Consider the following 27,960-nt stretch of genomic DNA (forward strand, 5'->3'; position numbering starts at 1 on the left):
AAGGCTATGTTTGAGATCCGGAAGTGAGAGAGTTTATGCAGTTGGAAAAGTGGAAGCTGTCAGTTCTTGGAATTAGCAACTACCATCATTAGGTTACCAAACGCTTTCTATAAAAGGGGAGGAAGAAAAAGAGGGTCGACGGAGCTGTGGGAATCGATCTCCCTCTCTCATGTCTTTTTTTTTTTATGACAAAAGAATCCTCATCGGGTCACTTAATGGACCCGCCACCCTGCGAGGAAAAACTCCGGGTTGAAAATACGACCACACCGCCTTCCCTTACGTGCCCCATAAAGCAACAGCAGCCCCGTGTGCTAGGACAATTCGATCCTGGAACTTGGGCTTGACACAGCACCCCTGGTACCTCTCTCTCTCTCGGCAATTCTGGACTTCTGCCTCCCCTGCTCGCCCTGAGTTCCTGACGATGGCGGAAGAGGTGGAAGGGGAGATAGAGGCGATGAAGGCCGTCTATGGCCCCGACTGCCGGGTCATCCATGAGTTCCCTCCCCACCTTCAGCTTCATATCAAGCCCCGGACCGCAGACGATGTATCTCAGCAGGTGAGACGATGAGCCCTCTTCATGTTTCTTCCGTTATTCAGCAACTAAGGGGGGTTTCCTGGTCGTTTGCCGATTACCCATCTTGTTTTGTTCACCGTTTAATCGGACGCTTTCGATGGAATTGGAATTTTTTCTTTTCCGATTGGTTTTAATTGGATGTATTGATGCGAGTCGACCCATCAAAACATTGTGTGCAAGTTTCTCATGCAGCTAAGGCGTCTAGTCTCTCTCTCTGTTGGACGAAGGGGAATTGATTAATTGAGAGAGAGAGAGAGAGAGAGAGAGAGAGAGAGAGAGAGAGAGAGAGAGAGAGAGAGAGGTATATATATGTTACTGTATATCTCTTTCCGGTGCGACGGTGCAAATATGTGGCAAATTGTTTATGCATATAACTAAACGGTTGTCGGGTGTTATTGCATTCCGTAGAATTGTGTTTTTGTGGCTCTTGTGAAATACAAACCCATATGCAGCGAACATTGTTCAGATGACATTTGCAGCTGTTAGTTAAACTTGTAACGCCTCAAATGGTTGAGCAGAACTTCACGTAATATCAATCAGATTTCACTATCATTTTACAAGATACAAAACAAGTTACTATCCTAAAAGGTTACAGCTACAAAAATGTAACAAATATCAACCCTTATTTTTAGGAACTAATATGTTGAGGTTGTTTTCATTTGAATTCATACTGATGACATGCTTATCTTCATAGTGATCTGTTGTGAGCTGGCCATTTGGATAACCTTTATTGGTGGATTCATTTGGATCTGGTTCAACACTCCCCCTCAAGATAGGTCTTTGTTGATTGATCCGACTGCATAAACAAGAATGAACGTACATTTGTCACTTGCTATGAGAGAGAATAGTGACTAGTCGGCTAAGGACCGCTTGAAATTAGCTTTCTCTAGGGCATTTGAAAATTTGGAAAACCATTGCCTTGATGCTTGTTTCAACCCGTATATGGATTTATGTAAATGACACACACGAGTCTCCCTCTTGCGCAAAAAACTGGGCGGTAACTTTGGGTAAGTTTTTTCATCAAAGTGATCATGAAGAAAGGCGTTGTTGACATCAAGTTGATGAAGTGACTAGTGTGATTTGGCTGCCACAGATAACATCGCATGGTGACAAGTTTAGCAACCGGGGCAAAAGTATCATGGTAGTCAAGGCCCTCTTGTTGAGTATACCTTTTTGCAACGAGACGAGCCTTGTATCGTTTAATAGTCCCATCTGAGTTGAATTTGTGTTGAATACCCATTTGGATCCGATGGGTTTCTTCACGGGAGGGAGGTCTTGAAGACCCCAAGTTCTATTTTGCTTGAGGGCTTAGATTTTAGCTTTCATGACAGTTCGCCACTTCTCATATCTCAAGGTTGTCATATAGTCTCTTGGCTCTTGATGGGAGGAAATAGAAACGAGAAATGCTTTGTGTTTAAGAGAAAACTGTGAGAATGAAAGAAAATGACATAATGGAAATGACATCACTGATGGAGTCATTGTGTAGGCATGCAGTGTTTCCAGGTCACATTTATAATCATTCAAGTGTATTGGATGAGATCTAGGCCTGCAACTTGAATTTGGATGTTTTTGGGCGATGGTTCATGGTTATTGGGTTCTGGACATACCACATTATTCTCATGAATCGGATTTGGATCATGAAAATCAATGGTGGTATGTGGAACTTCAACACCATGATCATGATTACAACCAGTCTCCCCCTCTCGATCATGATTATGATAGTTTTGAAAAGCATGAGAATCACTTATGATAGGCATAGGTAAAACACCTCTCTTTGTGAGATTTGATTTCAGATTTGTAAGGAAAATTTTCTTCGTGAAAATGGCATCTCTACTGACAAAGATTTTTTTTCTTTTCAAGATCATAAACTTTGTATCCTTTTTGGTCTAATGGGTAACCAACAAATATACATTTATGAGCACGAGGATCAAATTTGTGCTTGTGATGTATATTGTGTGCAAAACATAAGCAACTGAAAACCTTTAAATGAGAATATTTTGGTTTGACCTTGTGCAATGCTTTATGAGGTGTTAAATTGTTTTCCAAATGGGACGTTGGGATCCTATTTATGAGTTATGTAGCTGTGAAAATGCTTTCTCCCTAGAATTCGTGAGGCAAGTTTGTTTGGAAGTTGGAATAGTAAGGCTCTTGCTATTTCAGGCAAATTTCCGTGTTTGCGTTCCACAACACCATTTTGTTGGGGTGTGGCAATGCAGCTATGTTGATGGAAAATACCATTCTCTTTCAAAAACATTTGAATATCATGTGAAAAGAATTTTAATCCATTATCCGATCTAATTCTTTTCACTTGCATATTGAATTGATTTTTCACCGTCATGATAAAATATTGCAGTATTTTCTTGGTTTGGGATTTGTATCTCATTAAAAAAACCCATGTTACTCTACTATAGTCATCAACCACCATGAGAAAATAGTGAGCTCCTGAATGAGATGTTATAGAATACTCACCCCAAATATCAAAATGGACCAATTCAAAAGGATGAATAGATCGGGTATCACTAGAAGAAAACAATAATATGGTGTGCTTAGCTAAAGAACAAATCTCACATAAACATTGATTAAAAAAAATAGAATCATGCATTGGAGACAAGATTTTTAAATGTTCAAGAGAAATATGACCTAAACGCCAATGCTATAAATCAAATCTATCATTAGATCTATTGATGGAGACCGCTGCCACCTTATTGTTATCCAAATCAAGGTAATATAGCGCTCCATGCATCTACTCACTTCAATCGTCTCCATCGAGTGAACTCCTAAATATGACAATAAGAGGGTTAGAAAGTCACAACACAATTCAAGGACTGAATGAGTTTATGAATGGATATCAAATTGAATTTGAACGATGGAACACAAAGAACATTATTAAGCTCGATTTTTGAGGTCACATGAACCTTTTCAATGTTAGTGATCGGGTTACACGATCCATCAGGAAGCTTGACAGGTTTTGGAATTTTATACGAATCAAAGCAAAAAAATATGGATGGATCACAACACATGTGTTCGGTTGTGTTAAAATGTATCCTAAATCTATCTATCTAACTATATATATATATATATAGAGAGAGAGAGATTATATATATATATATGTCTATGTATCTATATAAATATATGTATATATAAACTATTTCATATAATACCCTATAAGGGTAAAACTGTCTTTTCCCATTTTTTACGCATATTCCACTTGGAATATGTATGTAATTTATTTTTTATTCTTTTTCTTTTTTGCTTTTCTTTTCTTTTCTTTTTCTTTTTTCCTTCTTTTAAGGCATTGAGGGGCCCACATATAAAACGTTGGGCCCCTCCAACGGTCACATTTTGGAGGGGCTCCAACGTCTATATGGAGCCCCTCCAAGGCCTCCATCTTGGTGTGTTATAAATAAGGGTTCAACCCCATTGTATTCTTCAAGCTTGGAGTTTTAGCTCCTTGATTGTTCAATAAAGTTTCCTTATTTTTATGCCTTTGTGCATTTGTGTTTGTCTATGTGCCTTTGAGCACATTTATTCAAGTGTTCATGGTTGTGCCTTTGTGCACATCACTCTTTGAGGAGTTTTGCACTTTTTGTGCACATTGTCTCTTTGAAGACATTTTCACATGGTATCATAGTTTGGTCGATGAAAAAATAGCTCGTGTCTTGCCATACTCCAGTGGTTGCCTCGAGAAGCATGCTCTTTCTCAATCTTTGCTTTTTTGGCCTAGAGAGCTCTTGCAATCCACTTCTAAGTGCAATACACCACATCAAGTGAGCTTAAAAGACCCTTTGTGGTAAGAACCTCTATTCTTAAAATCTCGTTTTTCTCTTCTCTCATAAGCTTCTCAATGGCGAAAAAAAATTCCCACTTCTTCCTTGGTTTTAAACTCAATGGGTCAAACTATCATGTTTAGACCGACAATATGGAGGCTCATATTATGGGAAAGGGCCTTTGAGGTTACATCCAAGGTTCGATCCTGAAGCCCGAACAAAAAATCACTATAGTGGAAAATGAGGAAATAAAAGTTCTTGATGGAGAGGAAAGAACAAAAGTATTTGAAGAATATAGCAAAAGGCATGAAGAATGGGAGATGAAGAATTCTAAAATTCTCTCATGGATTTTTTCTTCTGTTGAGACTAGAATTAATGCAAATATTTTGAAATTCAAAAAAGCATCTCAAGTTTGAGAATATCTTGAGAGGATGTATACCTCAAGAGATTTATCTCATAAGTACTATCTTCAAAAAATGCCGTTGACCCTTCAACAAGGCGAATTGACCATTAGAGAATATTTTGCCGAATTATCATCCATTTGGGATGAGCTTGTTATGCTTCAGCCTAAATGGAGTGGGGAAGTCATTGAGCTTTGACACAAACAATTGGAAGAACAATTTTTTAACTTTTTAAACGGGTCAAGAATATGGAATTGACTACGATGAAACATTTGCCCCCGTTGCGCGTATGGTTGCTGTTAGGTGCCTTATCACAATTGCTTCATTTAAAAAATAGAATATATATCAAATGGATGTTAAAAATGTCTTTTTAAATGGTGATCTAAATGAAGAAGTTTATATAGATGCTCCTCTAGGAATATATGCTCCTGTAGGAATGGATGTTCCTAAAGGTAAAGTTCTTCACTTACAAAAAGCCCTCTATGGACTAAAATAAGCTCCCAAGACTTGGTATGATCATTTTAATAATTTAATTATAGAAAATGGATTTACATCATGTTATATTGACATTGTTTTGTTTGTAAAGAAATTCGATGCGGGAATTGTGATCTTGCTATTATATGTTGATGATATGTTGATTAGAGGTGATGATGTCAAAGGAATCAAGAAAATTAAAAGTACATTAACAACAAAATCTGACATATTTTTTGGGCATTAAAGTTGCCTTCTCTCACAAGGGATATTTTTTGTCTCAAACTAAACTTGCTTGTGAGGTCATTGACAGGTCAGGAATTATTGATGACAAAATTTGTGAAACTCCTGAAGTTGTAGGATCAAAGATGGAGATTGATGATGGGATTCCTCTAAAAGATCCCACTCTTTACAGGCAACTTGTTGGATCACTGATGTATCTTAGCATTATCAGGCCGAATATCTCTCATGCAGTACATGTTGCTAGTCAATTTCAGCTTGCCCCCACAATAGTACATATGAGCGTCATTCTTCGAATTATCAAATATATAAAGGGATCCATAAATAAGAGAGTATTTTTATCTACATCTTTCAAATTAAATTTAATTGCTTATACTGACTCTCATTAGGGAGGTAACTCAAATAACCGTCACTCCACCACTGGTTTTTATATTTGTTAGGAGAATCTTTGGTATCATGGAGATGCAAGAAACAACAAAAGGTGTCACTATCTTCTACAGAGGCTGAGTACCGGGCCATGACAATAGCAACCATGAAAATTATTTGGATTCTGCGGTTAGTGGAAGATATGGGAGTTTGTGTTCAAGGTCCTACTAAGCTATGTTGTGATAATAAAAATGCAATATATATTGCAAAGAATCACATATTTCATAAGCGCACGAAGCATATCGAGATGGACTGCCACTATGTTAGAGAAGAATGTCTAAAGGGTGTCATTGATCTACCTTATGCAACATCAGAATACCAACTGACAAATTTCTTCACTAAGGTTCTCTGTTCCTCTAGATTCAATTTTCTTCTTGGCAAACTTTTGGTCATCACACCTTAAGTTTGAGGGGGATGTTAAAATGCATCCTATATACATATATATCTATATATCTATATACATATATATCTATATAAACATATGTATAGATATTGATGCACCTTTTTCAATAAAGTATTTTAAAAATATATTTTCAATAAAATGTTTGTGCAAACCGTATATCAAATCATAAAAACCGGCTCGCACGAGTGGTGGAGTCCGGGTCGATCTTAGGGAACGGAAAATACTTTGTAAGTTTGTATTCAAGCACACAATTAACTACTCTTTATTGCCAAAAAGAAAAAAAAATTAATTAATTGAGTAAATAAGGAGAGAGTACAACCTTTTGCGGAGGACTTTAAACAATAAAATAATGGTCTTATTACAAACCCAATTAAATGAATAAAATAAAATAAACCCTAAAGTAAAAATAAAAAAAAGGTCTTCAGTGCTTCAAGTCTCTGTTTTTTTAGTCCATCTTGAGGTAATGCTTGTTTTCTTGAACTTTTGCTCTCTGAGGGCCTGAAGGGCCTTTTGAGGGGACCTCAAAGGGCTCTTCGAGAGTACGAAAAGGGGCTCACCACACGTCTAAACGCTTCCCTGAAAAAATCAAGCACAAAACGAGACTAAAACAAAACAAACTAGACAAAACTTGAGGTTAGTTCAATAAAAATCAAGCAAAAACACTAGTCTAACTAACTGGTAACACTACTAAAAGACAAAATTGTAAAACTAACTCTCTTAAAAAATTTTGTAACCAACTCAGAAACAAATTAGCTACTTGAATCAAATCTAGAACTAACTATCTCTTAACAATATAATAACTTGAGAAAATAAAGAAAATGTGAACGCTATATAAAAAAAATATCTAATTAAGTATGAACTATACTAACACAAATTATTAATTCTCACGAAACACGTGAACTAAAGAAAATCATCTAAATTAAATCTAACTAATTCTGGAATAGCCTATATTAGTAAAAGAAACTTAACCAAACAGATTATTTTAATCTAGTTGACGTCAATAAGCTAATACTGATTTACTCAACTAACTCACCACTAAAAAATATGAAACGGTATCTCGAATGTTAGCGCGTTAACTAGTCTATCATGCAATAACTAATTAAGATCAAAATTGATGAGAAAAAGATAATGAACCTAAACTATAAACCAGAGAAGCAAACCACATATGCAGCTGAATAGCTAACTAACCTTATTTGTTAATATCTAAAAATAACTAGTAGATGAAAATAGGGATCATCAACTTGATTTAATAAATTCTGAAATGACTCATTCAAGAAAACATTAATCTATACTAGTTAATTATTTAGCCTACAAAATTCGTAACTATCAAACAAATAACTAGCTATTGCCTATGCGTGTTTGACGTTAATCTCAACGTCAGCTTGTGATGCTGATGTCCGTTCTTTGCATTCTGCTGCCAGAAAATTTCTGAGTTAATATTTTGATTATGCAGGTTCCAACAACTTAATGCAAGACTGCAGTTCAGAGTCGGCATACTTGTTGATCGGGCTGAGCTGGGTTATGTCGATCGATCTGGGCGTGTGATCGGAAGATCACGCCAATATGAGTGCGTTAAACAACACGCACATCAACACAATTTATTGTTCTCACGCTCCACAAACTCCAGCCAAGCGTAAAGATGGACACAATTTACATTATGAAAGGAAAGCTACTATGATGTTTGAACTAAAATTTTCACTAATATATATGCACTAAAACCACATAAAATACCCTATACTATATGCAATGACAATGCAGAAAATAAATGTGCATGTGATGATATGATCCTAAAATCTACGGAGATGGGAGAGAAGAGACAAACCGTGATTCGCCTCCGATGGAGGGGTTGAGAAGAAGAAGATGGTCTTTCCTGCTGCAATCAAACGAACTCCGCTTTCTCTCCGACAGAGAGGATGCGAGGAACCGACGACGATGGAGATTAGAAGAAAGATTGAAAAGCATAAGAAACAAGAAGAAAGCGGTAGGCAACCGATCGATCGAAAAAGGGCAAGAAAGGAAGAAAGGGAGGCAGAGAGGAGAGAGAGAGAGGGGCGCAGGATCCAACCAAGAAAAACGTCTTCTCATGTTGAACAATCCTATTTATACTAAGAGATTTAGGTTAAAAATGAATTTTTCAAAAAGAGTTCAAAGATTTTTCAATACAACAACAACAACAACAACTACGCCTTCATCCCAAAACAATTGGGGTCAGCGATATGAACCAAAAAAGAAATTCATTTTGGGTCTTCCACATGAATCCTTTTCCTCCAATCATTTCTATCCAACGCCATGTCCTCGGTGAGGTTCAAAGCATTCATATCCTTTCCTATCATCTCCATCCAAGTCTTCCTAGGCCTACCCCGACCTCTTTTAACTAATATATTTTCCCATTTCTCCAACCTTCTAACTGGAGCATCATTAGGCCTTCGCCGAATATGTCCAAACCACCGTAAACGATTCTCTCGCATCTTATTTTCAATGGGTGCAACACCTACCTTCTTACGTATCTCTTCGTTCCGAATCTTATCTTTTATTGTATTTTCACACATCCATCTAAGCATCCGCATCTCAGCTACACTCATTTTTTGAATATGATGTCTCTTGGCAGCCCAACATTCCGTACCATATAGTAAAGCGGGTCTAATAGTCGTCCTATAAAACTTTCCCTTCAACCGCAATGGCATTCTACGATCGCACAGCACTCCAGTAGCACTTTTCCATTTCATCCACCCAACCTTTATCCTATGATTTACATCTCCATCAATTTCTCCATACTTTTGAATGATGGATCCCAAATATTTGAAATAATCATTCACCGGTATATCTTGCTCACCAAGCTTCACTACACTCCTAAACTAACTAAAATCAATTAATTTCCGCCTAATCTATCTAAACTATAATTAAGAAAATTCTAAAACTAATAAAAACACTAAAAACGTAGGACTGGATCAGAAAATGCGATGTTTTCTTGAAAAATTCAATTTAAAACAAAACCTCGAAAACAACAATAAAGATGGGCTTTTAATGCAATTTTATCATGGATCATACATAAAATAGTATGAATAAAATGTAAAATATATGCATGATCACTATAAGGGTAAAACTGTCTTTTACTATTTTACGCATATTTCACTTGGAATATGTATGTAATTTATGTGTTATTTTTTTTCTTTTTTTTCCTTCTTTTGAGGCATTGGGGGGCCCACATATAGATGTTGGGCCCCCTCCAACGGTCACATTTGTAACCGTTGGAGGGGCTTCAACGTCTATATGGAACCCCTCCAAGGCCTCCATCTTGGTGTGTTATAAATAGGGGTTCAACCCCGTTGTATTCTTCAAGCTTGGAGTTTTAGCTCCTTCATTATTCAATAAAATTTTCTTATTTTTATGCCTTTGTGCATTTGTGTTTGTCTATGTGCCTTTGAGCACATTTATTCAAGTGTTCTTGGTTGTGCCTTTGTGCACATCACTCTTTGAGGAGTTTTGCACTTTTTGTGCACATTGTCTCTTTGAAGACATTTTCACAGGTTGTGCCCGTATCAAGAATCTAAATTTGAGAGGAAAGGGTTATAGAGTTTAAGAGAGATTTACCTGCCATATTTGCCATCAGAGACGACACAAGAGAGATAAGATGTTAATATTGCTCCATGGTCAGCTGAGGTACCGTGTTGCTCATCGAGCTTTCTCCTCTTTGTGAATCATTGACTCTGGGAGGATAACCATGCAACTCATAGTTTTTTCCCTTCGCATGGCCAAGTTTTGCACAATGCTCATATTTTGGTCGTTCTCGAAAAGATCGACCTCTTCCTTGACCATCTCTCATGAAACAAGTTGGTCAACCATCAACCATCGCCGCCATGTTGGTTTCTTTTGTGGTCCGATTCACTTGGCTATCAACCATAGCAGCCACATCGACCTCAAGATTCAACGAGACTTTAAGTTCCCTCTGGTGCTCCTCTTGGAGCAATAAACTATAGGTCTTGCTTACAGTGGGAAAGAAATCTATTATCAAGACTTGACTGTGTATCACAACATAGGATCCATTTAGCCCCATTAGAAACTACATCAATTTTTCTTGATGATACAGTCCCATGAGCGCCTTTGATGCACCACATGTGCAAGTAGGTAATACGATGTGAGTTGCAAGCTCATCCCATAGAACTTTCATCTTGGTATAATATGCGGCTATTGATAAATTTTCTTGGTGCAACATCACAAGATCACGTTTGATCTGAAAGATTCGTGGTCCATTGGCCTGTGAGAAACGTTCTTTCAAATCATTCCACACATCTAGTGCTGTTTCACCGAATATAACACTCTCGGATAACTCTTTTGTTAGGGAGTTTAATAACCAGGAAAGCACCATATTATTGCACATGGTCCATGCAACAAGTTTGGGAGATAACGGGTCTGGTTTGATCACAGACCCATCGACAAAGCCAATCTTATTTTTGGCTAAAAAGGCAACGGTCACTGCTCGACTCCATGACGGGTAGTTATCACCAGTCAAAGGGCTTCAGACTAGGATTTGACCTAGATTGTCCGAGTGATGAAGGAAATAGGGATCACTGTTTTGCTCACCATTTCCTGCTCCATTTGGTGACGTATTAGTAGAATCGTCGGCCATGAAGTCCACCTAAATTCAGCTCGTTCAACGGTAAAAAGGGGGAAATGGACCAGGGGAAACTGTAGAGCACTCGCTGAAATCAAGGTCATTGAAAATGAAGTACTGCTCAATGCTCTGATACTATGTTGAGCAGAACTTCACGTAATATCAATCAGATTTCACTATCATTTTACAATATACAAAACACAATATATATGAAATTACATGTGAAGTATCTAATCCCTTAATTATAGTGATTCAAATTCTAATTATTTTAAAAGGTTACAGCTACAAAAAAGTAACAAATCTCAACCCTTACTTTTAGGAACTAATCTGTTGAGGTTGTTTCCATTTGAATTCATACGGATGGCATCCTTATCTTCAACGTAATCTGTTGTGAGCTGGCCATTTAGATCACCTTTATCGGTGGATTCATTTGGATCTGGTTCAACGCAAATTTTCAGGAACTGAGTGGAATTGAATGCTTTGGCCGATATTCTTGATTGTTAAGTGCTTCCTATTTAGGTTATAAACTTTTGTATTCACTGTGCTGCTGTTAGTCATGCTTCTGGCTGCAATCCTATTTCATTCACGGGACTTTTGTAGTTTGTACCTTCCCTTCTTTATGTTTTATAGAGCTTGACGGTTATGTTTATAAAGATTCATGAACTGAGATTTGGACATTGGTAACTGTTTCTTTACTACCCAGTTCTCCTGAATGATCTGATTTTCTGCTTTATAGTTGTGTGTTCAGAAAATTTACTCATTTTCATTTTTCTTTACAGTTTGTGGAGGCTGTGCTTGGGATTCATGCTACTGCTGAGGTATAACCATGCATTTTTTCACTTGTTCTGCAATCAATTTACTGGTTATCTCTTCCGAAAGGCATGCTTTGATTGGTGGAATTTTGCTTTCAAGGTGTTCTAGTTTATTTTTTCAGTCTATATACAAATGCATAAGTTTCTTGGCGACTACATACTTTATAGCATTGTTGTCAACTTTAAGTTGGGAAGGTGGCTTTATGTTAGGTGTTGCTTTATTTGTATTTTGCATATTCACATCATGGAAATGTAGTAGTTGCAAATTATTGCTCATAATGAGCGTATTGTAGTATTGGAATAGAGTTTTGAAATAACCAATAGTTGAGCAACAGTGTAGGGCCACAATTGACTTGAATTATTAATATGCTTTGAATCCATTGCCTTTTTATAATGTGAATAGTTCAAAATTCATACTATACAATGAGTTAATGAAAATTTCCTTTGCATTGACAATTCAGTGTTGAATTAGCATGAACTTTGATGGCAAGTAGGAAACACTGTTGGGAGCGTAGTTACCAGGCAAGAATCTTTAATCAAAATTTTGTTTGCTATGAAAAAATGTAAGACTTGTATTCAGTTGTCTATAAGCCATAATATGTACATTAGTTTGTTGTCAAAGTTATTACTTATTACTGAACTTGATGTTTTCTTCTCCAACCATGTTTCTGTTAAAATGTAAACAGCACATATATAATAATAATAATAATATTATATATTTTTGTATTTATACTTTTTTATTTTTTTGTAATTTTTCTTTTTGTTTTTGGTATCTAGTTCTATTAGAACTAGATACATCTAGTTTGGTCAAGTTCCGGTTGGAACTTGACCAACTTTCTAGCTGTTGGAACTAGTCCAACGGCTAGAATTCTAGCCGTTGGACTAGTTCCAACAATTAGAAAGGGAGAGCTCCTTATGAGCTCTCCTTAATACTCTTGTATAAATAGAGGTGCATCCCCTTGTGTAATTCATTCCTCTAAATGCTTTTTAAGCATTTTGCTCTCATAAATAAAGTGTTATTTATTTTTATGCTTTTCCATTTATACCCTTTTATGGGTCTTGTCTAAAGTATCTTTTAGATACTTTCTTTTGAGTAGATTCAAGTGCATTCGTGGAGCCTACCATTTCATTACATGGTATCAGAGCTACGAAACTCTTAGATCTTGAAAAACTTCTGCCTTGATTTCCGTGCTTCTTGTGTAAAGGTGTGTTATCACCTTGTTCTTACAAAAAGTGTTTTGTTACTTACTGATGCAGGGTAGGACCCGATTGGGTCTGTACCACGTGACCCGGACTTGGCCCAGGAACCCGATCCACTTCAGATAATGGACGATCGAACCCAGGAGTCGGATCCGATCATAGGTAAGGTGACCCGATGCAAAGAGGTGATGTGTACATACTCCAGACGGGCGCAAATCCGATCACCTCAAGTCTTGCAGGATAAAGATTTAGGTCGCATCTCGGGTCCATGACTGGACCCGAGATCCGCATCCAAACAACAACCTATTAATACCCTCTCCTAGGGTTTTGTGCGCACGCAGAGAAGAAGAAATCGAGTGCAGCAGTTTTTTGTCTTTTTTTCTTTTTTATTGCTTTTCCTTCCTATCAACAAATCTTCATTCCTTTTCTTTCTTAGTTTATTGTTATCGTATTGATTTCTGTTAAGCTCTGATTCATTGTTCAAAGATCTCTATTGAGATAAAAAAACAAAAACAAAAGGGTTCCAACTATTGTATTCTGTTGGTTATCATTTGTGCCTTTTTCTTTTTTGCTCAACGCACGACGTGGGTTCGTGTTCTTCAACTACACCTTCAAGCTCGTGTGAAGGCCATTGTTCCACTGCATCAAAGTGGTATCAGAGCACCAGCATCTCCTCCGTCGTCCGTGATATGGTTCAAGAGGCGAGGAGCGATCCGGCGAACGAAAACGAGCAGGAGGATGCCGGCAACGAGGGTCCAATGCTGCATATGATGGAAATGATGACCAGAATGGAGGAAAATATGTCAAGGATGAACAAAGATATAGTTGGCATATCAAAGCCGCTGGACGAGATTGAGGATCGACTGGTCGCTCTCGAAACTCCGGGAGAGAGGCATGCGGCGTCAACCCAAACGCAGGGGGCAGATCCGGGTCGTCAGCCGATGCACGTTCAACCTGTCCAGTTCATCGGCCCAACTTCGACCCTCCCTCTCTATTCCGATCTGCCTCCTCCGCTCCAGACGAACCAGGGATCCACCGCAGGTATGCCCCTTCCCTTGGGTGTACCTCTTTCACTGTAGCAGGCCCCTGCGGCTGCACCGCAGGTCGAACCTACGCTGCAGGACCCCAGCTTCATGCTGGGTCCTGCCGAAGGTCTAGGCTCGCGGTTGCGAGCCGCTGGGACGGTCCCACTGAGTGGGTCGTGCCAGCAGGGTCCCAGCATCACGCTGGGCCTGGTTGCCGATCCAGGTGTGTCGGCCCGACCTGGGAAGGCAAATTTTTTTTTATGAATCTGTGCGTGGAAGCAAGAGGGCAGCAAACCACTGGCTGGGTCCGGACTCGAAAGGGTCCAGACCCGAGTTCGCGAATACAGGACCCGAGCCCGGATTTTGGGGACCACCCTTTGGGTCCCCGGGAGCGGGTCCGAGTGTCGATGCCCCTAACCCGACGTACTCAGTTGGGTTTGGTTCGCGGGGCGCCCCGAACCTGACCCAACTCATTAATTTTGAACCTCAAAATGGACTCCTTACCGACCCAAACCCATATCGGACTCGGACGGAGCTCCAGTTTGGATTTGAGCTGGGTCAGGACCAGACCCATACTCATATGGATCGTGGATCGAGTTCAAACCAGGCCTTTTATCCCCCCACAACTCGATCCCCGATCCGAGCTATCCAAATTTGCGTCCGACGCGTAGTTTAGGATTAGACCCGATCCATATCCAATCGGGTGATTCATCCCAATATTACACCACCCAATCCCGGTACCCTCACCAGACCCAAACCTTTAACCCAGTCCCGATCCAAAACCCAATCCACTACCCCTATCCCAATCCAACCCCTAATCTAGATCCCTATTACCCTGTTTCTACCCACCTAGAGCCCGAAACCCTGCAAACCTATCCACCTTACCTTGGACCTCCTGTCATCCCGGTGCCACAACACCGACCACAGATGGCTCCCCTCCACGAGCAAGCCAGATCGAGACAGATTCAACAAGGATCGGCATGACCTGAGCGTCGACCACCCATTGTTGGAGTATGTCAACACCAGTAGCCAAGCGAACAGGATCGGGAAGATGAAGCAGTGTGGGATGATGACACTTTTTGGAACGAGCATCCTACAGGAATGGTGGCAGCCCGACAGCAGAGAGCACCAGAGCGCCCCTCCACGTACGGGGTGAAGCTGGAGCTTCCAGAGTTCGCAGGTCGGTTCGATGCAGAGCAGTTCTTCGACTGGTCTTATGTCCTCCAGTTCTTCTTTGACTACCACGATGTAGCTGAGCACCGTCGTGTCGCCCTAGCCTCCACTCGGTTGAGAGGCCTAGCACATACATGGTGGGTTGAGCTGCAGAGGTCGCGGGAGCGGCAAAGACTAGAGCGCGTGCAGTCGTGGGAAGAGATGCAGAGGTTGATGCAGTCCAAATTCGTGCCATCAGATCACGCCGATCGAGCCTACAAAGAGTACCTCACATTGCGTTAAGGCACCCGAACTGTGGCGGAATACACTGCTGAGTTCCATCGTCTTTCTCTACGAGTGCAGATCGAGGAGACCGCCCACCAGCAGGTCACGAGGTATATTTTTGGTCTCCGTCCTGTTATTTATGATGACTTCAGTTGTATCACAGTCGAGTCATTAGATCAGGCAAGTAGTTATGCCATGAATGTGGAGGAGAAATTGAAAAGGAGACAGGAACATAGGACATCCCGTAGTGATCAGTCCAGTCAACCAAAGTCGAGTTTCCCAACCAGGGGAGCGAGCTCCCCTAGGAAAGAAGACTCAAAGTTCACCCCTGGAGTCGACCCTAGCAAACCCGATCAGTCTAGACCCGCGTACCACACCCGATCCAAAGGTAAGCCCAGTGAGTCCACCGTTCGTTGTTTTAGGTGTCAAGAATTAGGTCATATTGCGTCCAAGTGTCCCACCATGAGTAAGAACACCCATCTAATAGAGAGAATTGTTGAGTCTGCGTCCGATAGTGAGAGCGAGGGTGAGTCGCCTGTTGAGGGAGATGACGAGATGAAAGTCGTAAAGTTCGATGGCAACATCAAAAATTTGTTAACCATCCATCATGTTTTGACCACATCTCGAGAGTCGGCCCCGACAGAATGGTTGCAGAATAATATTTTTAGAACTCGGTGCAACTGTGAGGGACGTGCGTGTGATGTTATCGTTGATACCAGGGCGTGCGAGAATATGGTATCCGAGAGTGTCCTGTCCACTTTGAACCTAAAAACAGAAAAATTGTCCCAACCTTATAAGATGGCATGGTTCAAGAAAGGGAACGAGGTACCTATCACCCTGTGTTGTCTAGTTCGGTTCTCCATGGGGGAGCATTACCACGATGAAGTGTGGTGTGATGTGGCCCCTATGAGTGCGTGTCACATCCTTTTGGGACGTCCCTGGCAGTTTGACCGTAAGACCATCCATGATGGCCATAGGAACACGTATACATTTGTCTTTAAGGGTCATGAGATAGTTCTTCTTCCCACCAAGGAAACTGGGTTTCCCCGGCTCGCGGGCCTAGTTGACCGATCTTACCTCTTTGGGTTGCCCGAAAATTAGCACCTTTCTCCTACATCTAATGTGTCTGATCTAAATGCTTACTGTGGAGACAACAAGTCGTCAGAGCCGACTTCTTTCCAACCAGGGGAGAATGATGCAGGGCAGGACCTGACTGGGTCTGTACCACGTGACCCGAACTTGGCCCAAGAACCCGATCCACTTTAGATAATGGACGATCGGACCTAGGAGCTGGGTCCGATCGTAGGTAAGGTGACCCGATGCAAAGAGGTGACATGTACATACTCCAGACGAGCGCAAATCCGATCACCTCAAGTCTTGCAGGATAAAGATTTGGGTCGCATCTCGGATCCAAACCATAGCCTATTAATACCCTCTCCTAGGGTTTTGTGCGCACGCAGAGAAGAAGAAACCGAGTTCTGCAATTTTTGTCTTTTTTTCTTTTTTATTGCTTTTCCTTCCTGTAAGCAAATCTTCATTCCTTTTCTTTCTTAGTTTATTGTTATGGTATCGATTTTTGTTAAGCTCTGATTCATTGTTCAAAGATCTCCATTGAGATAAAAAAAACAAAACAAAAGGGTTCCAGCTATTGTATTCTGTTGGTTATCATCTGTGCCTTTTTTTTTCAGCTCAATGCACGACGTGGGTTCGTGTTCTTCAACTACACCTTCAAGCTCGCGTGAAGGCCGGTGTTCCACTGCATCACTTATAAAGGAGTGTTTCATCACTTGCCAAAAGAGTGTTTTATCACTCTTCTATCGACTACAAGTGGATCCATTTGGATAAAAGGACTTAAGCAACAACATTGTATTGTATCCCTTTCTCCCATTTTTCTCTATTTTCTTTTTTTTTCTTCTCCTTACTATCTTCTTCACACCCTTGAAAATGATGGATGACCATGATAAGGTCACCATCATACCCATGAAGTTGAATGATACTAATTATGTGATGTGGGCTTCAATTATGAAGCACCACATATGGGGAAAAGGCTTATGGGGAATAGTAATTGGTTTCGATTCGGAACCTAAACTATCTCTCACAAAAAAAAGGGTGATAAGGAAGTCCCTCTAATAGAAGAGGAGAAGACTAAGGCTCTAGCCTCTTATGAAAAGAAATGAAAAGAGTGGAGGATGTGGCATGCAAAGATAATGTCATGGCTTATTAATAGCGTAAACATTAAAAAAATGTTCTAGCCTCGCTAAATTTGAACATGCCGATAAGGCATGAGAATACCTCAAAAATATATATTCCCTTAAAGTTATTGCCCATGTGTGCAATCTTCAAGAAAAAGTTTGAACATTAACTCAAAATGACAACTATTCGTGAATATTATAATGAGTTGTCCGAACTTTAAGAAGAGTTGGCTATTCTAGAGCCAAAATGGCATTGCGTCGAAGATATCGAGCTTCGTAAAAAACAACTCAATATGAAACACTTTTACCAATTTGTGAATGGATTAAGGCCAGAATTTGAATCCACCAAATTGGCTCTACTTCATTGTGGTAAAATTTCTACTATTGTGGATACTATTGAAGAACTAATTATTGAAGGAAAATCGTCTTAGAAAGAGTACTCCAAAAGTTGATGATGATTCAGTTCTAGCTGTGTCTAGACCAGGGAATCATACTCGCACTTATATGATGCTTCATTTTGGGAGACAGAGTGGTGAGTTTGACAAAAGAAAAGTTATTTGTCACCAAACCGGGGAACTATAGGCCTCAATGTCCGAAGCTAAAAAGGAGAGACGAAAAGAGAGTTGCATCTGTTGAAACCGAGCCAAAAGATCAAGATGCACCTGTTCTATGACTCAACTGATGGAGATTCTTCAACCTCTTCTTAAAGGGGTATCCTCTTCGATTGAAGCCTCAACTGGAGCGGCAATTGCATCTGTATCCGATCCAGGTAACTTCCCTTGGCTCTTATATTATGGTGCTTTATTTCATATGACCCCAAATGTTAAATGTTTATCTGAATGTCTTAAAAATAACTCAAGTATATCAAAAGTCTTTACAGCAGATGAAATATCTATTGAAATAAAAGGAATAGGATGTTTTGAAAGTTTTCAAAAATCTAAAACTTTTTGTATTTCAGAAGTTAGATATATCCCAAAATTAAATTTGAACCTTTTATCTGTTTCATAAATTTATGATTATGGATGTAATATATCCTTCTCTTTTGATGGTTGTTGGATATAGGATTGTCAGTCAGGGAAGCTGATTGGGGAAGGCCATAGAGGAGGACTATATTACATGGACTTTTTGAAACTACCAAATAATGTATTTTGTTTAAATGTTCAGAAATTAAAAACAAAATTTTGGCACAGAAGACTTGGCCATCCTCACATGTCAAAAATCCAATACTTCCCAAGTTTGGGAAAATTTTGTAAATTTGAAAATTTTGCTTGTAAAGACTGCATTCTTGGTAAAATTAAAAGATTACCTTTTTCTAGTAGAACCTTTGTCTCTACAAAACCTATTGAGTTAATATATTCGGACGTTTGGGGACCCGCACCAGTTATCTTTAAAGGTGGTTATGTATATTATGTCATCTTTGTTGATGACTTTTCTAGACACACTTAAATTTATTTTCTTAAACATAAATTTGAAGTTTTTGCTCACTTTCAAATATTTCATAAAATGGTCACAAACAAATTTCAAAGTAATATTTTCATTTTTTGCCCCGATTCAGGGGGAGAATTTATGTCTGGAGAATTTAAAAACTATCTTAATCTATATGGCATTACTCATCAACGATCATGTTCACACACCCCTCAACAAAATGGTCTTGCAGAACGCAAACATCGCCACATTATGGAAACCATTCGGACTTTGCTAATTACAAGTCAAGTTCTAAAAGGTTTTTGGGCTGAAGTCACTCTAACTGCCACCTATCTCATCAATAGAATGTCATCTTCTTCATTAAAAAATATATCTCCAATTGAAAAACTTTAGATTAAGAGTTTTTGGTTGCAAATGTTTTGTATTTACAAACAAAACAACAACAACAACAACAACAACTACGCCTTCATCCCAAAACAATTGGGGTCAGCGATATGAACCAAAAAAGAAATTCATTTAGGGTCTTCCACATGAATCCTTTTCCTCCAATCATTTCTATCCAATGCCATGTCCTCGGTGAGGTTCAAAGCATTCATATCCTTTCCTATCATCTCCATCCAAGTCTTCCTAGGCCTACCCCGACCTCTTTTAACTAATATATTTTCCCATTTCTCCAACCTTCTAACTGGAGCATCATTAGGCCTTCGCCGAATATGTCCAAACCACCGTAAACGATTCTCTCGCATCTTATTAGGATATGCTGAAAATAAAAATGATAAATTCTCCTCTCGTGCAATCCCATGTGTCTTTTTAGGATATGCTGAAAATAAAAAAGGCTACGGGTGCTATGATCTTCAAAATGACAAATTATATGTATCAAGAAATGTGTCTTTTCTAGAAAAAGAAAGTTCTTTTGAAAGTAAAAAATCCAAAGATATTACTGAATATTCCTTTTTAATCGATTTAACTTCAAAATTCAATGAAGAGGATTTTGAATATAACTTTGACAATGATCAAAGTCCTATTATTTTTTAAAATGATAGCGAAGACCAAGCCAGTAGGGATGTTGGTTTGAAATATTCAAGACGAAGAGTTGGAGAGCAACACCCACCATGTGCATTAGAAAAGTTTTCTGAAGTTCCCCCTCGTAGGACTTCTAGAATTTCTCGACCTCCCAAAAAATTTGTCTCTTACGAATCTTTTTCACCCTCGTATAGGGCATTCCTTGCATTAATCCAATTCTATGTTGAACCTTCCTCCTATTCTGAAGCCAAAAACCATGAAGAATGGGTTGAAGCTATGAAAACAGAATTTGATGCATTAGAGAAGGCCAACACTCGGTTCATTCAAGACATTCATCTCGGAAAAAAACCTCTAGGTTGTAGATGGGTCTATAAAATCAAAACCAAAAGTGATGGGACCCTAGAAAGATATAAGGCACAACTCGTAGCTAAAGGTTATGCTCAAAAGTATGACATTGACTACAAAGAAACCTTTGCCCCTGTGGCCCGTATGACCACTGTTATAACTTTAATTGCTTTGGCTTTTATAAAAAAATGGCCTATACTTCAAATGGATGTCAAAAATGCTTTCTTAAATGGGAGTCTTGTTGAAAAAGTCTACATGGAAGCTCTGCCTGGTATTAGTATTCCTAAGGGTAAAACACTTCATCTTGAGAAGGCTCTTTATGGCCTCAATCAGGCACCAAAAGCCTGGTATGATAGATTTAGTCATGTTATGACTGATATTGGATTTCATTCTTGTTTGAATGACACTGCGTTGTTTATTAAGCAATCTGATGCATGTATCATCATTCTTCTTCTTTATGTGGATGATATGATCATCACTGGAGGCGACAAACAAGGAGTTACCAATGTTAAAACTCTTCTTAAAACTCATTTTGAAAAATCTGATTTAGGATTATTGAGATACTTTTTAGGAATAGAAGTTGCTTATTCCCCTCGTGGGTATTTGATATCTCAATCTAAATTTGCTTTTGATATTGTTTTCAGGTCTGACATTACAGATGATAAGAAGATGGACACTCCAGAAGTGGTCAATGTTAAAATGAAAATTGGTGATGAAGAGCGTCTTGATGATCCCACTTCATTCAGACAACTTGTTGGAGCACTTTCTTATCTCTCCATCACTTGGCCAGGCATAGCACATGATATACATACAGTTAGCTAGTTTCAACATGCTCCCACTTTTGTTCACATGAGAGCGGTTTTACATCTTATTAGATATTTAAAGAGTTCTCTCTCACGAGGACTCTTCTTGTTTGCATCGTCACCATTAGATTTAATTGCTTATACTGATGTTGACTGGGGAGGTGATCTTAATAATAGGCACTCAACTACTGGTTTCTGTGTAATTTTAGGTGAATCTCTAATATCATGGAGGTGAAAGAAACAGCAGAAGGTTTCTCTTTCATCCACTGAAGCTGAATATAGAGCCGTGACAACCATCACAATGAAAGTTATTTGGCTCAGGCGACTGCTCGCTGATATGAGAGATAATGTGGTGTGACAAAAAGAGTGCAATCTACATTGCAATCAACCAGATTTTTCATGAGCGCACCAAACACATTGAGATAGATTGTCACTATGTCAGAGATGAGTACTTGCATGGAACCATTAATCTACTATATGTGACCTCAGAATACCAATTAACAGACTTCTTCACCAAGCCTCTCGCGGCTCTCAGATTTCACTTTCTCTTAGACAAACTTTCACGCATTGTACCATAAGTTTGAGGAAGAGTGTTAAAATGTAAACAACACATATATAATAATAATATTATTATTATTATCTATTTTTGTATTTATATTTTTTAAATTTTTTTGTAATTTTTCTTTTTGTTTTTGGACATCTAGTTTGGTCAAGTTCTGATTAGAACTTGACCAACTTTCTAGCGACGGCTAGAATTCTAGCCGTTGGACTAGTTCCAACAACTAGAAAGGGAGAGCTCCTTATGAGCTCTCCTTAATACTCTTGTATAAATGGGGGTGCATCCCCTTGTGTAATTCATTCCTCTAAATGCTTTTTAAGCATTTTGCTCTCATAAATAAAGTGTTATTTATTTTTATTCTTTTCCATTTATACCCTTTTATGAGTCTTGTCTAAAGTATCTTTTAGATACTTCCTTTTGAGTAGATTCAAGTGCATTCGTGGAGCCTACCATTTCATTACAGTTTCACATCATATATGTGACTCCTATATCTCCATTCATTTCTACCAAATAATCCATGTTGCTATTTCTTGGTTCCTCCAAGCTTTTAGTGGTCTTCTCTTTCTCCTAGTTTCTTCAACCTGCATTCCTCTTTCATTTGTTTGACCAATTCCTTTCTATAGCAAATGGGCTTGTAAAATCCGGATTTTGCTGCTGGGCCTAAATCTTAGGCTGAGAGCAAACAAAATGGAGAGAGAGAGAGAGAGAGAGAGAGAGAGAGAGAGAGAGAGAGAGAGAGAGAGAGAGAGAATGCATGTGTACTTCTGGATTGCCTGGACTGTGATTTTTTTCCCTCCAGGTCTGTGTACATCTGGTGGGCCTGGACTGTGAAAATTTTCTGCCCTCCTAAAAATCTGGCCTGGCCTGATCTAAATGAATTAATTATCATATTTTATTGTGATTCTGGCAGTATCCAATGGAGCCTCCTATTATAGAGATAGTAGATTCAAAGGGACTTGATGTCATTCGACAGGGAGATCTTATTAAAAGTGTTCATTTAAAAGCCAAAGAGCTCACTTCGTACCCGATGCTTGTGGCTCTTTGTGAGGTAAGTAAAAGGTGCAACTCATCTCTTTATACAAATAGTTCTTTGTTCCATATTATATTGGTCAAAACCATCACATTCTTTAAAACCTTTAAAAATAAGAAATTGGTTGTGGATGGTAAAAAAAATATTGTCATGCTGGTACCTTTTCTTCTCACAATTTATTACATTTCTTGGTCGGATTTATGTGATAAATTAGTTGAGCCTTTGCACTCATTTCCTTCATATGGTAGCCCTCCTTAATGAATGAACCAAAAGGCATGATAGCTGGACCTGCTTTTCTTATGCTTTGAGTTTTATGCTAACTCATAGCCATCTGGGTTCAACCATGTTGCTTCATCATGTGCTTCAGAAAAATGGTCGCTTCACATTAAAGTTTATACATCATTGGTTGCTCTATTCCAGTTGAGGGCTTGAGACTGCTAGTGCTAGACCTGGAGGTATACATGAGATTCCTGAAAGATTGACTGAGAAAACTGACAAGGACTTTAATTTGGTCAACTTACATGGGCTCAGGTATCTCAGCCTGCAGGTGACCAATTTGCCTAGTTTTATGGATTGTCCTAGGAATTGACTTGGTGTGGTTTTTGCAATTAGAAGTTATAGACTGAAGGTGACCTCTGATCTGTATGACTTTTAAGTTGATCTTATATTTCGAGTTCTGATTTAAGATTGTTTCTTTTAAATATATTTGTCTGACTGATGTACAGTGATTTATGCCAGTTTGAAATTCGAGATTTGTTTTTACTTACTAGTTATCATGCTATCAGGAAGCAATTGAGACTCTTTCTTGCATGAACCATCCTGATGGAAATTGTCCACTATGCCTCTACGCCCTAAACTCAGAAGGTGGTCATGGTCCTTTCTTGCCATTTATGAAGCTAATGTCTTGCTTTCACTGCTTCCACAGGTTTATTTCATGCGTTCTCATTCTGATGGATTTTGCTTCAACTTCAGATGATATGGCGCCTTCTAAACAATTATTTTCCTTTTTATGTTCTTGTAGTGAATGCATTATTAGGTGGTGGAAGTGGCTCCAACATGAGACCAACACTGCCAGTTCAAATGATTCTCAAGGTATTGAAAACTGGAGATATAGTTGTTTTACTTTCAGAGTAGTCGTTTGCTTTTGTAGAAGAATATGTTGAAATTCAGAAGCTTTACCTACTGAGATTCATGTCCAATTTTGTAGAGCTCACACTGTTGCAACTATTTATTTAGTGTTGATAAGAGGAAAAAATTAAAATCAGGGTTTTGCTTGTTTTTACTTTTTACTATTGTTAGATTTAGAACCACAACAAGTGCCAGAGCTGTGAACCCATATATGATTTTTCCATATTCTTTTGAATGGTTAATGCAGTCTGAAAAAATAGTCGAAGCTTGTGGCTGGTAACTTCACACTACCACTACTAGATGTTGGCACAAAGCTAGAATTTATTCCAAATAATCTCTTCAAATTTTGGGGAATAAAGCAGATTTTGGTGACCCGCTTGAAACTTTTCTTGGTGTATCAAAAGTTTCTTTTCTTATTTCTGAAAATCTTAGGCTGGGGCCAATAGACATGTATATATCCCTGCACTGACTTTTTATTCATTTGATTTATCATAATAGTCTTACTGCTTAGTTTGTGAAGATGGCTAACTGTAATCACCTTAGTTTCAATTTATCATTTGATCTAATCTGTCTGCTAGCTGTCCAGCATATGTTCAGAATTCATGAATTTGTGGAAAGTTACTCTCTTTAACTTATGTTCTTTATTGTATTGTTTTCCTATTTTGTCTAGTTGTATCGTCCCTCACTGTGCTGAATAAATAGCAGGTCAAATTTCTGGGAGCAACTATGAGAATTTAGCTAATTGCCCTGTTTGCCGCAAGGGTTTTCATGCCAAGGATATTGAACATGTCCTTGACCTGCTCAAGCCTGGTTCGTTGCAATCGGTATGTAGCATTTTACTTCTGTGCAACCATTTTTCTTTTTTTTTTTATCCCAAATTTTTGCTAGACTAGGGGATTCTTGCAGGTCTGTTTTGCTGATTTATGACCGTAATTTTTTCAACATATTTGAAGTTATTTGTCTTGAAGATATGGACCCAGTAAATTCATGATTTTAAAAAAATCACACACACACACGCACACATCTATATATATACATACCTATGTCACATAGGTGCGGGTGTGGGTGCAGCGATGCAGCACTTTAAAAAAACTTGGGTGCAGGGGTGCAAGAGGGTGTATATATATATATATATATATATATATATATATATATATTTTAACAGTTAACAGCAGTAACACTAATTTTTTAACTTTTAACAGTTAACAGCAGTAACACTAATTTTTAACAGTATTTTTTTTAAAGTCCAGATTTGGACATTTATGACCCTGGGATGCACCCAGGGTCGACTTGACCGCACCAGGTGCCGCACCCAAGTCGTCGACGCTGGTGTGGCACTGTGCTGGCCAAATCCCTGTGATATATATATGGACAATTGACCTAGCAAAAGCCTTTTTTTTTGTCAAATCTAACTTTGTAGATGTGATTTACATATTCTTTTTAGTTGGAACTGGCTTTTGGTTTGCCAGAATCTGACCTATGTACAGTTTTTTCTGGAGATGCAAAAATTGACAGTTGTAAATGCACTGGTTCTTTTTTACTTAAAAAAACATATCCAAGGGTTGATTTCCACTAAATCAACCATGCTGAATACATCTACGAGGTTACATCGAGTCAAACCAACATGCATAGTGATATTCGAACTAGATTGTAGGTGCAATCATAGTCAGAGACTCTTGGGAATTTCTCGGCGAGGGAAAATCTCGGGAGATTTTGCAAAAAGTTATTTTTTTGGGAATTTCTTGGGAAAATTTAGTAAATTTAAAAAATAAGAAATACCAAAAATATAAAAATTGGAAACATTATTTTTGAGAGAGATATTCCCCTCTCATTTTTTAGAGGGGGGGCTCGCCCTTCAATGAGAGAGAGAGAGAGCAGTTGCAGAGGGACCAGTGGACTTGCAGACCGGCCAACAATGGTGAGCATGCCCTAAGCCTTCATGGCAGCCTCCTTCACGTATTGGGTTTTGAGAGTTGAAGTTGAGCGTTATTTTTTTTTGAGCTTCCGTTCCTCGAAGCCTCAAAGATAAGGGCTGGGAGACTGGAAATCTTTGTAAATGTAAAGGGGTTTACGTTTTATGAAAGTGGGCTACTCTCCATGCCTATAAAATGTCCCATAATGCCCCTTCACGCCACAACACCAAGGTCCTTGTTATAAATTTTTCGGGCTTTGGAAAGCCTTTTAAATAAATATTTTGGGCTTCGGAAATTGAGTTTTGTCTGAGGTGTTGAAATGGAGTTTCATTCAAAAGCTCGTGAAAAAAATGCGAGATTTTCAATACATGCATTTTTTTATTCAATATATTATGTTTAATACTTGAAAATATGCCAATTGTTTTTTTCGCAAAATGAATTTCTTGCCAAGATTCATGACTATGGGTGCAATTGACTGTATATATATATATATATATATATATATATATATATAGAGAGAGAGAGAGAGAGAGAGAGAGAGAGAGAACCTACAAAATGGGCACTGTGCTAAATGAAAAATACTATTGAATTTTCAATGTCTTTTCAAAATTGTCACAGTAAAGGGTCTATATGCTTGTTTTTATGTTTTTATAAGAATCACTTATCAAAGCATTTGATTTTGATGCATGGATATGTTTTTAACTTTTTATAAGGTTTAAAAAATCACCGAGGACATGGCGTTGGATAGAAATGATTGGAGGAAAAGGATTCATGTGGAAGACCCAAAATGAATTTCTTTTTTGGTTCATATCGCTGACCCCAATTGTTTTGGGATGAAGGCGTAGTTGTTGTTGTTGTTGTTGTTGAAAAAATCAACGGTCTACAATTTTTACTAAAAATGATTATTTTCATCCAAAATGCATAATTGTCGATTTCTAGTTAATCAATTATGCTGAACACATCTATGGGGTTGAAATTTTGAAAAAAACACCTAAAATCCAATAGCATGTTTCGTTCAGCACTGTGCCCATTTAGCATGTTCCCGTATCTCTTTCTCTCTCTCTCTCTATATATATTTTATATATTTCGTCATGAGTTCACCTGTGCACCTAGGTCGTAATGATGCACATCTGAGTTTATTGTTTCTTGGTTTATCCCTGTGCCTTTGGGAACGATGTTGTGTGTTTTATCTGATTATAGTTGAAACTTACTGAAATTCTCAAATTTACTTTCTATGATATGGACACATCCCCGTACACCTGACCTCCTAACTGCTTCTGCCCTCCCTCCCTGCTGTGCACACACGCTCTTTTATCCCATGATACTCATTTGACTTTGCCTGGTCCTTGTGTTCACTCAGGAAGTGATTATAGTTTTGTTTCATAATTAACTGTTCGTTCTGCCTTTCAGATCGACGAAGAAATGAACATTGACCAACAGATCCTCATTTCTGAAATTGAAAATCTCCGGAGACAAAACTACGAAGCTACTCTAGAAATACAGAGAGAAAATGGCGGCCTGATCGAACCCAAAAAGCTGGAGACTTTGATGCCCGGGATGTTCCTTCCTGAACCTGTTGTGCTTCCTAGTTCAACTGTGAAAACCAGTGCTTTAGGAGACCAACCATCTGATAACAGCGAAGATAATGTCAGCTTAGAGACAGCATCGAGTACCGGCACGACCAAGCCGGGCACCAGTGAGTGCAGGAATTTAGGTACGAGAAAGAAGAACAGAGCCTTCAACCAAAGAAAGCAATGGAACTCACAAGCATGTAGGAAGCATTGGGCAGTGAAGGAGAAAGATGCTACCTGAGATGCAACATTGATAATGTGGAGGTTTTTATTTGTCGTCCTATGTCCTATTTATTATGCGGGTAAACAATAAAATTGTGCAAATGCATTTGATAGAGAGAAGTGCTTAAATGAGTTCCACAACGAGGTCAAGTTGATAGAACAGATCGAATTGTGCAGAGTGCAATATTTTCCTGTACAAAGAAAAAACACAGTTTTCTTCAGGATAAATTCACAGGTAGCTCACATAAAATTTAAGAAACTTCGCACGAGTATAAAATCTAGATTATGAAATTAATATCTAGATCATGGTAGTTTGTTCATAACGATTGTGATATAAAGGTGTAATGTTATGATGTTTATTTATAGCACGCTAATAATCAG

At 38.6% G+C, this 27,960-nt stretch overlaps 1 protein-coding gene across 3 annotated transcripts; it reads left to right on the plus strand.

The window, feature by feature from the left end:
• Window positions 1-301: 301 nt before the first annotated feature.
• Window positions 302-27,940, plus strand: LOC149819247 (RWD domain-containing protein). Of its 3 annotated transcripts, none has more exons than XM_089985186.1 (7): window positions 302-556; window positions 11,674-11,712; window positions 22,626-22,763; window positions 23,531-23,670; window positions 23,767-23,837; window positions 24,576-24,697; window positions 27,197-27,940. In XM_089985186.1, the coding sequence occupies exons 1-7, from the start codon at window positions 422-424 to the stop codon at window positions 27,596-27,598; spliced, it is 1,047 nt and encodes a 348-aa protein (XP_089841312.1). In that variant the 5' UTR covers window positions 302-421; the 3' UTR covers window positions 27,599-27,940. The 3 variants fall into 3 exon arrangements, with proteins under 3 accessions (XP_089841312.1, XP_089841313.1, XP_089841314.1); XM_089985187.1 differs by having other exon boundaries at window positions 303-556; window positions 24,579-24,697; XM_089985188.1 differs by lacking the exon at window positions 22,626-22,763 and having other exon boundaries at window positions 303-556.
• Window positions 27,941-27,960: the final 20 nt, after the last annotated feature.

The sequence above is a fragment of the Nuphar pumila genome, chromosome 13 (assembly GCF_984573655.1).
Source record: "Nuphar pumila chromosome 13, dmNupPumi1.hap1.1, whole genome shotgun sequence".
NCBI lineage: Eukaryota > Viridiplantae > Streptophyta > Magnoliopsida > Nymphaeales > Nymphaeaceae > Nuphar > Nuphar pumila.

What these genes read in the sequence shown, in the direction of transcription:
- LOC149819247 (XM_089985186.1), top strand. Translation starts at nt 422, where the DNA reads ATGGCGGAAGAGGTGGAAGGGGAGATAGAGGCGATGAAGGCCGTCTAT. An exon ending in TGCTTGTGGCTCTTTGTGAG is followed by an intron (nt 22,764 to 23,530) that starts GTAAGTAAAAGG and finishes TCATGCTATCAG; the next exon opens with GAAGCAATTGAGACTCTTTC. An exon ending in AGCCTGGTTCGTTGCAATCG is followed by an intron (nt 24,698 to 27,196) that starts GTATGTAGCATT and finishes TCTGCCTTTCAG; the next exon opens with ATCGACGAAGAAATGAACAT.